Genomic DNA, 14330 nt, shown 5'->3' on the forward strand with positions numbered 1-14330 from the left:
TTTGAGAACCTTGAATGGAGCATGTATCACTAATGCCCTGCATCAGTGGGTGTCAGCTAAAACTCAGTGTTGGCTTTTATATCCAAAGCCCACCCCTTGCCAGCTGGTGGGAGGTTGGAGGGGCTGTCCAATGAAGGAAATTCATGAGCAGTGAGGAAGGAGCTGCTAACACTTTGGATTTGTTGTTCTGGAAGAATTTGGACTGCTTCCTTTTCTTACCCAGGCCTTAAGATGGCCAAAGGCCAGAGGGATCTTGGTAGCTGTGGTGATTTTTGCCACCCATTTCCTGATAAACACAGAGACAAGAACCTTTTGTCTCTTAAACTGGAGCTGAGCAGCCGGATTCTATTGTTGGGCCTGGCTGAGGAAAGGCCTGGATCAGAGGTTACGCATGGAGGACCCAGAAAGAAGCTAATGGAGAGACCCCAGTGTCTATGATGTTTCTTGTTGCCCACTGAGCTTTTCCTCTTCCTCACTCACAAGGATTAGACATGTTGTTTGCAGATGACCTCCTACCCAATCCCCCATCATGCGTACAGCAGGCATGAGGTCAATGCCTGCCTGGGGTAGAGCTAGGCTAGTAAGAGAAGTAAGTATAATGCAGAGTCAAATGGGCTAAGTGCCCCAGAGATGCATACACAGTGGGCTAAGGAATTCAGTGTGCTGAAAGATTACTTGCAGCTGCAGGATGTAGGGGAAGGGACAGGATCTGACCTTGGTTTTGACATGGGGGTTGGAGCCAGTGTCCAATGGGCACTCCAGAGTAGCTTGATCCCAGGCAAGGAAAGAGCTGAGTAATGGCAAATAGATGCTTTTTGGGGGATCATATTTTCCCTTGAGTCCAAGAGCAAGGTGTATAAACATTAATATGGGGGAAATATCCTTATGTTTTAGTCCATATTGTCTCAGCTCAAATCCCACCTGCTGCGGCCACATTTTTTTTTTTCTCTTATTCTTGCACCATCTTGCCTATTCTTGATTTGCCTAACACTTTTTCTTTAAATTTACTGATCTTTTACATATATTTTAAAAAGTAAACTTAGTAAGCCAGTCATGAAAAGACAAATAGTGTATGATTCCACTTACGTAAGGTACTTAGAGGAGCCAAAATCATAGAGACAGAAAGTAGAATGGTGGTTTCCCAGGGTCAGGGGAGTTACTTTATACTAGGGATAGATTTCAGTTTTGCAAGAGGAAAAGAGTTCTGGAGATGGATGGTAGTGATGGTTGTACAATATGGATTTACATAACACCATTGAACTGTACATTTAAAAATGGTTACGATGGTGAATTTTATGCTGTGTATATTTTACCACAATAAGAAGAATTGGGGGGAAAAAAGTAAACTTAACATCTCTGCCATAATTGGGAACTGCACTAAATAGATGTGATGTAGCTATTAAAATAAGAACTGGGCATTCAAAATTATGCCCCCATGGACTGCCTTGGTATACCCAACATTCTTTGGGAAATGTTGTCAATTTTAATAAGCCATAGAGAATTTATAAAGTATCAGAATTAATCTACACTATCCCATCAAGTATGGTTTTGTTTTGTTTTTTAGTTCTTTGCTTTGTAGCAGGACTACAGCTCTTTGTTAGGGAAACAGGCAGTATGACTCTTAAGCCATAATTAAGTCCTGGACAAAAGCATCTTTGGAAGCCAAGGCTCTGCTTTTGCTGTTTATTTTCATTTTCTTGTGTTTTATTGATGGGATCAGCATCCTGTTATTATAATTAACTCCATCGACTTGTCATGATTCATTCTATGACTGTTTATTAGATATCATGTAAACAAGGAAAAACTATTAGTTTTCTTAAAAGCTGGGAAGGTCCACCAAAGCTCAGTCTTCAGAAAGAGCATTGAGTCTTCCTAAAGTTTGAGTTATCAGGGAGCACTTTGCTGGAAATCCAGGTAAGACCTGGATGGAGCCTGCCACTCACCACTTCAGATCCAAACCTGAGGTAGCCCTTATGGGTTACTTAGCTCTAAGTGCATGACCAGGATTGGCATGGAAGCAAGCAGTGAGTCCCCTGCCAAGAGAGAATCACCTTCCATACCTTTGTAAAGCCTGATATAGGAGACCAGGGGTGGAATCTGGGTCCAGGAATTGGGGAGTAGAGAAGAAGCAGGCAAAAGCCAAAAGCCAAGCTGTATTTTAGAAGGTCCTGATAGTCCTTCCTTCAACCTCTCCTGCTGACTTGGTCATCTAAATGCCTCCAGATGTCCCAGTTTACAGGGCCCATTAATTCTGTAAGTGGAAGCAAAACAGAGTACCTAGATAAAATATAAGAGTGGCTTTTCCACGCAGGTAGATCTCACCTGTACCAAATTCCATGGCAGACGGGACAGTGTTTGTGCAGAGGCATATATTCTCACACATGCAAAAATGCAGAAGGGAGCCAGAGAGAACCATAAGAAGTGGTGTATGAGATCCTTGCTCGATTAGAGTCACTGCCTGCTTTACTTAATTCTGGAGGACTTGCCATTGATTCTATGAGATGTTTTTAGAAGTTGTTAATTCACTAAAGCCATCCCCTTTTTAGTTGAATTATGATCTACTGGTCTGCTTTAGAAAGAAAAATTCATAGCACATTTTGAAGTATTTAATTGTAACAGCTTTTTTCTTTAAAAAATAATCAAGGATAGCTTACAACAGATGTTGATGTAAATTGTCCATTTCAAAAATATAATTGTTTAGCTTAATGAAGGTGTGTTTTCAACGCACACAGAGGGGGGTTGGCTTTTCTTTTTTCTTTGCATTTTTATTTATCTTTGAGAGACAGAGCACAAGTTGGGGAGGGGCAGAGAGAGAATGAGACACAGAATCCGAAGCAGGCTCCAGGCTCTGAGCTGTCAGCACAGAGCCTGATGCGGGGCTCGAACTCACAAACTATAAGATCATGACCTGAGCTGAAGTCGGATGCTTAAACAACTGAGCCACCCAGGCACCCCAGCTTTTTGGTTTTTGTGTATACTTGTTTTGTCCCCATATCCTGAGGACAGAGCCATCCAGGAGGACACTGCACCTGTGCTGAGACCCTCTAGTCAAATGGAATGTACCACCTTGTTGATAGTAATAACTTGACATTATGCCTCGTACCTAGTCCCTTTAGGCTTCATTTTTGCTATTCAACAGCTGAATTAGGATTCTTATGTATAGAAGGTTGTTGACTATATTTACTGCCCCAGTATTTTTTTCCAGAGACAACCTACATCAAAATCTTATGTACTTTATATATTGCTTTGTTCTCTATGTCATTTACTTGAAAAGAGACTGGACTGTAAAGTCAAAGTAAACACACCTCCTATGTGGTGGTTGGGAGCCTGGTCATTAGAAGCTGCATTGATAGGTTATGCCACCCGCTGGAGTTCTGGATTGAGACAGGAAAGGACATCATTTGGAAATTCTGCTGCAAATTATTCGTTTCCCTTAGTTGAATCTGAGATCTGTGCAACTTAATAAAACTACACGTCGTGTCTTTCTGCCTGTCCTACATTAGAATGTGCTTTCTGGAGTCATTTATTCTTGCTCCTGTCTAGGTTACTAACGCTTGGCCCTGGGAATGAAGGGAATACAGCCAAGTAGAAAGGCGCTCTCATCCCACACTCAGAAGAGCTTTAAATTGGGTGTGACCACAATGTAGCTAGTGCTGGAGAGTCCTGTCTCCCAAGTGGGTGTAATATCCACTGGGCTGCTTCAGAACCATGAGGTCCCAGTCAGTTGGATTGAGGGCAGATATAGTATAGGCGTTTCCCAGAGTTTGTTCTCTGCCGCCAGAGGCACCTTACGTTTGTGGGGCATTCTGGGGTTTGCCCAGTATTTTCACACGTGGCTGTGGGTCTCACTGAATCCATACCTGAGATCTCTCTCCCCGTGAAAGCAAGCCTAGATGCTTGGAAATAGTAGTAAGAGTTGAATACATGAATTTTATACTCAAAATCCCAGGGAGATGGTAAATATTTTCCCTAATCTATTATTTTGAGAAATTTCAAACATTATAGGCAAGTTAAGAATAGTACTGTTCACCTGAATGCACCAATTATTGAAATTTTGCCACAATTTCCTTATTTCTATATCCCCCCTTTTTTGGAGGGGAATGGGGTGCTGACCATTTGACACTTACTTTCCAAAATTTTCATGCTTTGACCCTAAATTCTGCAGTTTGCATCTCTTAAGAGCAAGAACATTTTCCTACATAAATAAAATTACCACAGTCGGGAAATTAGACATTAATACAATATTATCTGTTATATACCCTTATTCAAATATCTCCAGTTGTTCTTTATAGCTGTTTTTTATTGATGCCATATGTGATCAATTCTGTGTACTCAATAGTTATCATGTCCCTTTATTCTCCTTTTATTTATAATAATCCCACAGTCTTTAAGAAAAAAATTTTTGTGACATTGATATTTTGAGGAGTTTAGGCCAGTGGTTTTGAAGAAAGTCCCTGACTTTGGATTTGTCTGATAGTTTTCTCTTGTGTAGATTCTGAACACATTTGGGGGCAGGGAGATGACCCAGGGGGTACTGTACCTTCTCAGAGTATAACATCTGAGGCTCATGATGTCAGGTGTCTCATTGTTGGAGGTGTTCATACTGATCACTTGATTAAGATGGTGTCTCCCAGGGGTGCCTGGGTGACTCAGTCGGTTAAGCGTCCGACTTCGGCTCAGGTCCGTGGTCCGTGAGTCTGTGAGTTTGAGCCCTGCATCAGGTTCTGTGCTGACAGCTCAGAGCCTGGAGCCTGCATCAGATTCTGTGACTCCCTCTCTCTCTGCCCCTCCCCAGCTCATGCTCTGTCTCTCTGTGTGTCTCAAAAAATAAATAAAAGTTAAAAAAAACATTTTTTTAAAGATGGTGTCTCCCAGATTTCTCTATTGTCAGAGTACCTTTCCTCTTCATGATAAGTAATCTGTGGGGTGATATTTTAGGACTGTGAATGTTCTGTCCCCTAATAATCTTTCACGTACTGATGTTAGCATCAGTTTTATACCTATACTGTGATGGAGAGGTTATTTACCACTTGCAGGTTAGAAAGACAAAGCTTAAAAGGGGAGGTGGGTCTTGTTTGCTGGCCATCCCACCGTGACCATGCCATATGAGAATCTCCTGGATTATATCATACTGGTTTATCTTTTATAAACCGCTCATTCTTTGCCACCTCCCCACCCACCCCTTACCCCTACCCCCACCCCTGATACATGCAGGCAGACATCTGTTTTAGGAATCAGTAGTTTCTATTCATATCTTCAGTTTCTGTTTCAGACTGAATTCCCTAAAAGCAGAGCCTGAGATGCAGATTCTTGTGTTGTGATTTATTGAGACAGGGTCTCAGGAGCAGCCTGTAAAGGAGTGAGGGGTGCAGTCTGGGACGAGCAGGAAACCAGGCAAAGATATGGAGGCAGCTGGAGTCTAGCCTCAGCCTGATCCCACAGGGAGTTCTGCAACATGAATAGCAACCCCAGAGTTGTCCCTCCTACAGGCAAGAAGGCCATTCCTCTATGACCTGCATCAGCATGTCATTAGCAGAGCGTCTCTCCCTGAGGAGGAAGTGACTTTCTGGGTATGCCCAGAAGAAGGGAGAAAGCTGTGAGCTTTCGGCAGCCAGTGCTCATGGCAGCAGGGACATGGGTACCTGGTCTTGTAAAGGGGGACTGGGCAGGACACCAACAGCGTGCAGTGCAGATTCAACATTTCCCACATTAGTTCTTCCCTAAAGGTTGTCTCTGATAAAAGCTAATGTCTTTTTTTCTTTCTTTCTTTTAATCTCTCTTATTTTTTTAAGTTTATTTATTTTTATTTTGAGAGAGAAAAAGAGCAGGGGAGGGGCAGAGAGAACATTCCAAGCAGGCTCTGTGCTGTCAATGTAGAACCCAACGTGGGGCTTGAACCCATGAACCATAAGATGAAATCAAGAGTTGGACACTTAACCAACTGAGCCACCCAGGCGCCCCTCTTTCAACCTGTTTTATAATAATATACTATAAATCTCAAAAGGCTGTTAAAGAAAAGTGTTAGCTTAGTCATAGGCAAAGACAAGATCTAATTAATGGTTGCTCCTTTATGAAGCCCCATGAATCTTATTCACTGTCTTCCTGACTGGACCCTAGATTTTTAGGCTGAGGTTGGTTGTCAAAACAAAGGCTCTTTAGCTTCTTGAACAGCTGAGGTATCACAGGATGTGCCCTTCTAAGGAAGATAAAAGCACCAACATATTTACTCACAGCACATGTGAGCGTTAGGATTGCCGTGCTAGAGACTGTAGAAATTTGCTCTTGGTAAAATATTGCCAACCCGAGATGGCAGGGATGTAGGGTTTATTTGGGTTTGGAGAATTCTTTCAGTGGCATGTTACCACCCTCCTCCAAACCCCAGTCCCCCCTCCCCCAAAAACCCACCCCACCTAATTGGATCTGGGTTCAAGTGCACATTTTGCTCTTAGGTCTCAAGCAAGTGTTCCTCAGACTGCAGCATCAGTGTCTCCTGGAGCTTGTTAGAAATGCAGAGCTCCAGCCCCCAAGCTACAGAATCAGACCCTCTGGGGCTGGAACCAGGAATCTGTAGCTTTACAAACCCTAGGAGATTTCTCTCTTAGGCTCCAGTGCCAATCCAATGCCATGGTTGTAAACTTGCCTTCAAGTTGGGTTTGCCTGGGGAAATTTTTTAAATTGTGATTCCTGGGTCCCACCCCAAAAGGTCTGATTTATTTGATCTGGGGTGCAGTCTGGCCATCAAAACATGTTGAAGCTCCCCAGGCAATTTTAATAGTCAGCCAGCGTTGAGAATCTCTGCTCTAAAGTGGCCTCATTTACCTCATGTGAAAGGAATTTTAACACCAACTTCATTTTGAAGAGGGTGTTCTTATAGCTGCAAAGATTCACTTCAAAATACCTGGAGGCCCTGAAATGGCATTTGCAGAATGGGAAATTGCTCTTTTTTGGCCCATACTCTCCCATCTGGAAAGTTGTAGCAAAGGTATAGGAAAACTTTCTGGGGAAACAAAATGTAAATCTTGAATGGAAGTATGATATTCTTTAGATCTGTACAAAGTCAAGAATGTGCAGAGAAGACATTAGCATGGCAGTCTCTGGCCAGCCCACACGCTGTCCTTGTGGGTATGTTACTGAGCCTGCTCACCCCAAAATGATTGCCTTAGGTTGGCTTCTTCTATATTCAATCCTGCCTCTTAGGAGTGGTATGCCCAAAAAAGCACATTTTTTTAAAACATTTTTTCACTCTTGCCTACAATGTGGCTTTATCTCCATCATTCGCAATGTTGAAGATTTCATTCAGGCCACACATTTAGGTTTCTTGGGGTTTAGATGTTTGAAGACCATTTGAACCCCAACCTGAATTTGGCCCTTCAAATGTGAGTGATCAGCTCTGATATTTTCCACCAGCCACTTCTAGACTGGTGTTGATGACCAGCTCATTGAGAGGCAGGGCGTGATAGAGGGAAAGAGAGCCCAGAGCCAAGCACCCTTGGACTGGAATTTCTACTTTCTCACTCTCAGAGGCACATCCTTGCCTTGTACAAGTTACTTAAGCTGTCTGGGCTTCCCTGTCCCCTTTATTTAAAAACACTGGATTCCTGGTACCTGCCTTTTGGGGCTGTTTTACAGGAAATGAGAGAATTTTTGTAAAGGGATGGCAGACAGTAGAAACCACATAGATAAAGCTCTCCTGTGTTCATGATCTTACTTGTTACCTGCAAAGTTGGAGGAACACCAGACCTCTTGAATTTCTGGCTCTGCCATTTCATGGCAATTTATAACTCTGGACATCCCAATACCTTCTTGGATGGGCCTCTGTTTTCTCATTCATAAAATGGGGATTAAACACTCAGTCACAGGATTAGTGTTGGGGCTCAAGGCAACTATGGAAATCAATATGACATCTTTTTATTGAGATTTCATTCACATATCATACTTTAAAGTGTATAATTCAGTGGTTTTCAGCATATTCACAAAGTTGTACAGCCATCCATACATCTTGGTCCAGAACATTTTCTTTACTTCAAAAAGAAACTCCATACCTATTAGCAATCACTACCCATCCCATCCCTGCCCCCGATCCCAGGCAACACTAATCTTTCCGTTTCTCTATTTTTGTCTAGTCTAGATATTTTGTATAAATGGAATTGTACCGTATTTGTGTCTAGCTTCTTTCACTTAGCATGAAGTCTTCACAGTTCATTCCATTTTGGAGCGCAGATCAGTACTCCATTCATAAAAAAGAATGAATATTATGGCTGAATAAAGTTCCATTGTATGGATATACCACATTTTATTTCTCCATTCATTAGTTGATGGAAATTTGGTCCATTTCCACTTTATGGCAATTATGAATAATGTTAGTATGAATAATTTTATGAATAGCACAGCATTCGTCAACTGTGAAGTTTTATTACAAATAATATTAGTAATAAAAATGCCTAGATGTGTGAAAAGAAATGAAATCCAATTCATTCGGGTGGAAAATGAGTGTGCATGAGTGAGTGTGAATGTTTTATCTTTGCTTTTAAATTTTTTTAATGTTTATTTTTGAGAGAGAGAGAGAGAGAGAGAGAGAGAGAGCGCACAAACAGGGGAGGGGCAGAGAGAGAGGGAGACACAGAATTCAAAGCAGGCTCCAGGCTCCAAGGTGTCAGCACAGAGCCCGATGCGGGACTCAAACTCACAAACCATGAGATCATGATCTGAACCAAAGTTGGATGCTTAATCAACTGAGCTGCCCAGGCACCCCATTTTTGTCTGTGCTTTTAGAGCATGTCATGCTTGTGCTTGTGATAAATCTTTTGGGGCTTTAGGACCTCATGCTACCATATGAAATTCAGCATTGAGGGTTCTGTGCTCAAATTGTGAAATGGTTTATGCCAGAAGACAGACCCAACAGCATTCAGGATGTTTAGAAGCTTTTGAAAACTGTGTTAGAAATAGAAGGTCTGTTGGATCTGTTGAGTATTCTGTTTAATACTGTAGATACGGAGTGAAAGCTAATATGGCATCTGCCCTCAGAAAGCTTTCTGGCTGGAAGGAAGACACGTGAGGTGGAGATGAAAAGATGGGGTATGTGCTACGACAGGCGTAGCCTAGAGACTGCACAATGATCTCCTTGGCAGAGAAACAGGGCAGCAGCCATTTGACACCTGCCAATTCTCTTTCTCCTAGCATGGTAAGACACAAGGACGATGGCTATTCTGAAGAAAAGGATGTGAAGACTTGTCCCTGGGACTCTGGCTATGACAGCCTCTCCAACAGACTCAGCATTTTGGACCGGCTTCTCCACACCCACCCAATATGGCTGCAGCTGAGTCTGAGTGAGGAGGGGGCAGCCGAAGTCCTTCGGTCCCAACCTCCAGGGGTAAGACTCAGAATCTCAAGGAAACAGTTTGAGACAAGTAGGGCTGCTGCTTTCTTAAAGAGAAAGACTTGGAGTTCCAGAAAGTTATTTCCCAGGCTTTATGGAGCATGGTGTCTGGTGCATACCTGGGTTGCAATGCAAGGAGATTGTGGAAAGTATGGAGGCAGCTCCAAGGAAAAGAGCCCCTTCATGGTTTGTCTTTCTGTCTTCATCAGCTCAGTTACCCAGGGAGGTCTAGGACTCAGCAGGATAAGAGGGCATCTGGGCTGACTTCTTGGGCCTCAACACTGAGAATGAGCCTGGTTATAGGGTCTTCAGTTGCCCCTGCTGTTTTCATTCTGAGCCTGGGAACACTGCCAGGACCTAGCCATCCAACTTGGGACCCAAAGTTCAAAAGTTCTGTGTCCATAGACTTGCCTACTCTGGCTGCTGATGTGTAATTCTCTTTCTCTTTGGGCTTCCTCAGTGGCTTCTCATGGGGCTCACTTTCCAATTATGTTTCTTCTGCTACTTCCTACCGAATACCAATCTCTTAATCAAGACCACTCCATGACTCTATAGTGGTTCCCCCCAAAATGTCACTTGGTGATTGATGTATCTGGTGCTGTTCAATGTGGTTGCCACTTGCCCTGTGTGGCTGTTTAACTTTACATTAATAAAATAAAATTAAATTTAAAAACTCAGTTGCTCAGTTGCACTAGCCACATTTTAAGTGCTCATAGCCACAGATGGCTGGAGGCTACCATATGGTAGGATGGTGCAGAATATAGGATGTTTCCACCATCACAGAGATTATATTGGAGGTCACCTGTGTACAATGTCTACTTCCCAAAAAAGGGCAAATACAATAAGTCACAGATAAAGTAAGACTTGGAACAACTCAGGACAAGAGATAGAAACTAAGAAATATATGGAGAAGCAAGAAAAAGAAACTCCATGGTAGCTGGTTGACAATATTGTAGCAATTGAGCACAAAAACAAACTTTTGAGTTTCCTATCAGCAAGAGCCTGTCTGTTACCATTTTTTGACCTCTAAGTGAGTCTTTGTTTCAACAGACAGAAACAGACAGGACTGTTGGAACATGCTCAGGGTGACTAGGCGCAATAGTTGATCATCTTTGTGGAAAATTCCTTGGCCAGCATACCAGGTTGTTGCCTGTAATCTGGGTCTGTATGATCAGACCTACGTCTGTGGGGCCCTCTCTTTTGGAGGTTGAGTTGTCTGCTCCTGCATTTCTGCACAGAAATTCTGGAGAGGGAGGTTGCCCTGTTGTTAGGCAACAATTCCCTACTCTGCCCAGCTTCCCTCCCAGTGTTGGGCACGTCCATTCCTGCTGAGACCTTGTGGGGAACAAGTCAGGCAGGATGTTCTATCTGTCCACCTACTTGATCCCTAGACAGGACCTGCCTGATGAGATGGGGCAGGCTGATGACAGGCTGAGGACAGGAGAAACACAGATCAGGAGAGGCCACAGTGCACCAGGAGCAAGAATGCTGAAGAGAAGGAAAAGCAGGTGTGAGAGGAAAGGACATTTGAAAGTCTGTCCATGGAGGCATGGGTCCTTGGGGTGCTGCCACCCTTATTCCTATGATAGAAATTAGCAAAGTTTCTGTAAAGGGCCAGAGTATAAATATTTTTGGCTTTGTGGGCCATACTGTCTGTCACAACCTCTCACAATCTCTCACAACCTCTGCCTTGTAGTGCAGACACACCCATCGACAGCATATAAATGAATGACTGGGATTTTGTTTCAATAAAACTTTATCTACAAAAACAGGTGGCCCAGGATAGATTGGGTCTACAGGCCGACTTTACCAACCCCTGCTCTAAAGCTGCAGACATTCAGGAAATAAGGTTGTACTCTCCCTGAACCCCAAGGCTCAAGGAGATTCCCAGCTGCACGAGGGAATAATACTTCGATTCCACCAATGATCAGCGCCCTCCCAGCCATGCTTTGGGCTTTTTTTTAAACCCCCTAATGTTTAGGAAATATCTGTTTCAGTTTTAGGGTGTCCCAGAAACATTGACTCCCAAAAGTGACTATTACATGTATTCTATTCTATGACTGCCTCCCCATGGGTGCTGGGGGACCAGAGAGAACTCAAAGGTCTTCCCAACTCCCTCCTTAAAAGACGCCCAATCCCCATAGCCACCCTCTCAACCCCCACCCCCCACCCCCCACCCAGATAAAGTTTCTTAGGAGCTATTGACTAGATATACAGAAGGAAGCGAAGATAAGGTTAAATAATAATAATAATAATAATAATAATAATAATAATAATAATAATAATAGTCAGGGAGCAGAGACCATGGTGTCCAAATGCAGAGGAAGAAGTGGCTAAAGAAGTAAGACAGGATAGAATCCTTGGAGAAGGACTGTGTACTACAGAAGGGAACCAGAACTCAGCCGGCTGCCCCACTGCATGCTCCAGGGAGCACTATTTGATTTGTAGCCTAGGTAATCGGTGCCCCCTGGAGTTGTGCAGTGCATAGAAGTACATGGTGTACTTGCCTCTGCAGTGTTGGAAGCCAAGATGGTGGCCCGAGATCAGCACTGGGATTTGGGCTGGTTTAAAGCACGCATCTGAAACTGTTGGTGGGAATGCTAACTGGAAAACAGAGTGTTTTCCAGCCACTCTGGAAAACAGTGTGGAGGTGCTTCAAAAAATTAAAAATAGGACTACCCTATGACCCAGCAATAGCACTGCTAGGAATTTACCCAAGGGATACAGGAGTGCTGATGCATAGGGGCACTTGTATCCCAATGTTTATAGCAGTACTTTCAACAATAGCCAAATTATGGAAAGAGCCTAAATGTCCATCAACTGATGAATGGATAAAGAAGATGTGGTTTATATACACAATAGAATACTACTTGGCAATCAGAAAGAATGAAATCATGCCATTTACAGCAACGTGGATGGAACTGGCGGGTATTGTGCTAAGTGAAATAAGTCAGATATCATGTTTTCACTCATATATGGAACTTGAGAAACTTAACAGAAAACCATGGGGGGGAGGAAAGGGGAAAAAATAGTTACAGAGAGGGAGGGAGGCAAACCATAAAAGACTCTTGAATACAGAACACAAACTGAGGGTTGATGGGAGGGGGGTGGAAATGGATGACGGGCATTGAGGAGGACACTTGTTGGGATGAGCACTGGGTGTTGTATGTAAGTGATGAATCACAGGAATCTACCACCAAAACCAAGAGCACACTGTACACATTGTATGTTAGCCAATTTGACAATAAATTATTTAAAAATAAATGAATAAAATAAAGCATGCATCCGAAGGCAGTATTAGAACCGGGAGCGAGATTGTCACAAAATGGGGTGAGTCAGGAGTAAACAGGCCTGCAGCTCCAGTGTTGGCTGTAGTGACGCTCGAGCACACCTTCCTGCTCCCTAATGGGGCAGCCGTTTTAATCTCCGGCAATTGTCACCATACCTGGCCTTGCCATATCATCCTGTTTTCCAAGAGAAGCTAGAAATTCTGGTTTTAATGTGAAAAACAACCAAAACTGCTTTTTCACTCTTAGAAACAAATTTAATTTTCTATCACAAACACACCCACGAGCCAAATTAGTCAGTGAACTCCCTGTTCACCACCTGTGGTTTAGTCATGTTACCCGTGTTTAGAATCTGGGTGTCATCAACCATGATGCCCAAATAAGACACGGGCTAGAGAACACTTAACATGCGCTATAAAACAATTACCAAACTGAAAATGCTTCTGTAGACCAAGGGGGCCCATAGCCTCATGGAGAAGGTTCTGTCAAAGGGAAAGTAGGATTCTTTTGAAGCCAGTTATCAAAGGAAGTCATCTGGGGCATGCTCTTTGATAGTCCCTTTTGCTGTCAGTAGAGCGTTCTGGGTTGAATCTTGCAGGACATGTTCGTTATGAAGGGCATTCTAGTCATGGACATTAGGTGTGCAGGAAATCATATGTCCAGGTTCTGACCTTCCAGATATTTCCTAAGCTTGAATTTCTTTTCCCTCTGTTAGATCTTCCTGGTTCGTAAATCTACCAAAATGCAGAAGAAAGTCCTCTCACTTCGCCTGCCCTGTGAATTTGGAGCCCCACTCAAGGAATTTGCCATAAAGGAAAGCACATACAGTGAGTAGTCACCTGATGGCTAAGTCCTGGTTGATGGGAGGGCCTCGGGTCTCCCCAACAAGTGGAAGTGGAAGGAGATTACCCTTTGAGACAGACAGACATGAGTCTGCATCCTGTTGCTGTTACTTACTCACTCGATGCCTGGGCAGGTAGCCTACCTTAGGAGCCTTGGTTTTCTTATCAGTATATTGGGGTGATCATAACATCAGAGAGCTATTAACAGTTTAATTAAACAACCTATGTACAAATTATGCAGCCTACTGGTTGGCATATGGCAGGTTGTCTTTCTTGCCCCCCTTCCAGTTAAGTAGAGCATGGATTTGATTCCTAGGTTTGCTGATGATTAACCTGTAGGACAGGCTGCAGCGATTCGGCCTTTTTATGGGTTCTCATGCTACAGCACGTGTCTGCACATCTTGTGAATAATCCTTGAGTGGACGTGTTCCCTCCAGACGATCACTGTTCAGTCGTCTATGAAATGCAGCTAATCAGAGGCAGAATCCAGCCCTCTGAAAAAATCAACTGGCAGAAGTTTTGAAGGGAGAGTGGTGTTCAATAGAATTGGTTTTCTTTTTGCTATTCTGCAATCATTGAAAATGTGAAGTCTTGGGAAGACACGTTTCACTTTATTTATTTATTTATTTATTTATTTATTTATTTATTTATTTAATCCTGAGAAAGAGAGAAAGCACAAGTCGGGAGGGGGTGGGTAGTGGCAGAGAGACAGAGGGAAAGAGAGAGAATTCCAAGCAGGCTTCACACCGTCAGCACAGAGCCTGACACAGGGCTTGAACCCATAAACTGAGATCATGACCTGAGCTGAAGTCAGACACTTAACCA

At 43.2% G+C, this 14330-nt stretch overlaps 1 protein-coding gene across 7 annotated transcripts in view; it reads left to right on the top strand.

The window, feature by feature from the left end:
* The window catches only part of RIN2 (Ras and Rab interactor 2), a 222022-nt gene that overhangs the window by 168643 nt on the left and 39049 nt on the right, over positions 1-14330 (top strand). For 5 of the 7 annotated variants that reach the window (XM_042980975.1, XM_042980974.1, XM_015544014.2 and 2 more), the window contains 2 exons: positions 9178-9370; positions 13379-13490. In XM_042980975.1, coding sequence (XP_042836909.1) covers positions 9178-9370; positions 13379-13490 — 305 coding nt within the window. The remainder of the gene's footprint in view (positions 1-9177; positions 9371-13378; positions 13491-14330) is intronic. The other 2 variants (XM_007096561.3, XM_042980976.1) reach the window with 1 other exon arrangement.

Source organism: Panthera tigris, chromosome A3 (genome assembly GCF_018350195.1).
Source record: "Panthera tigris isolate Pti1 chromosome A3, P.tigris_Pti1_mat1.1, whole genome shotgun sequence".
Lineage (NCBI taxonomy): Eukaryota > Metazoa > Chordata > Mammalia > Carnivora > Felidae > Panthera > Panthera tigris.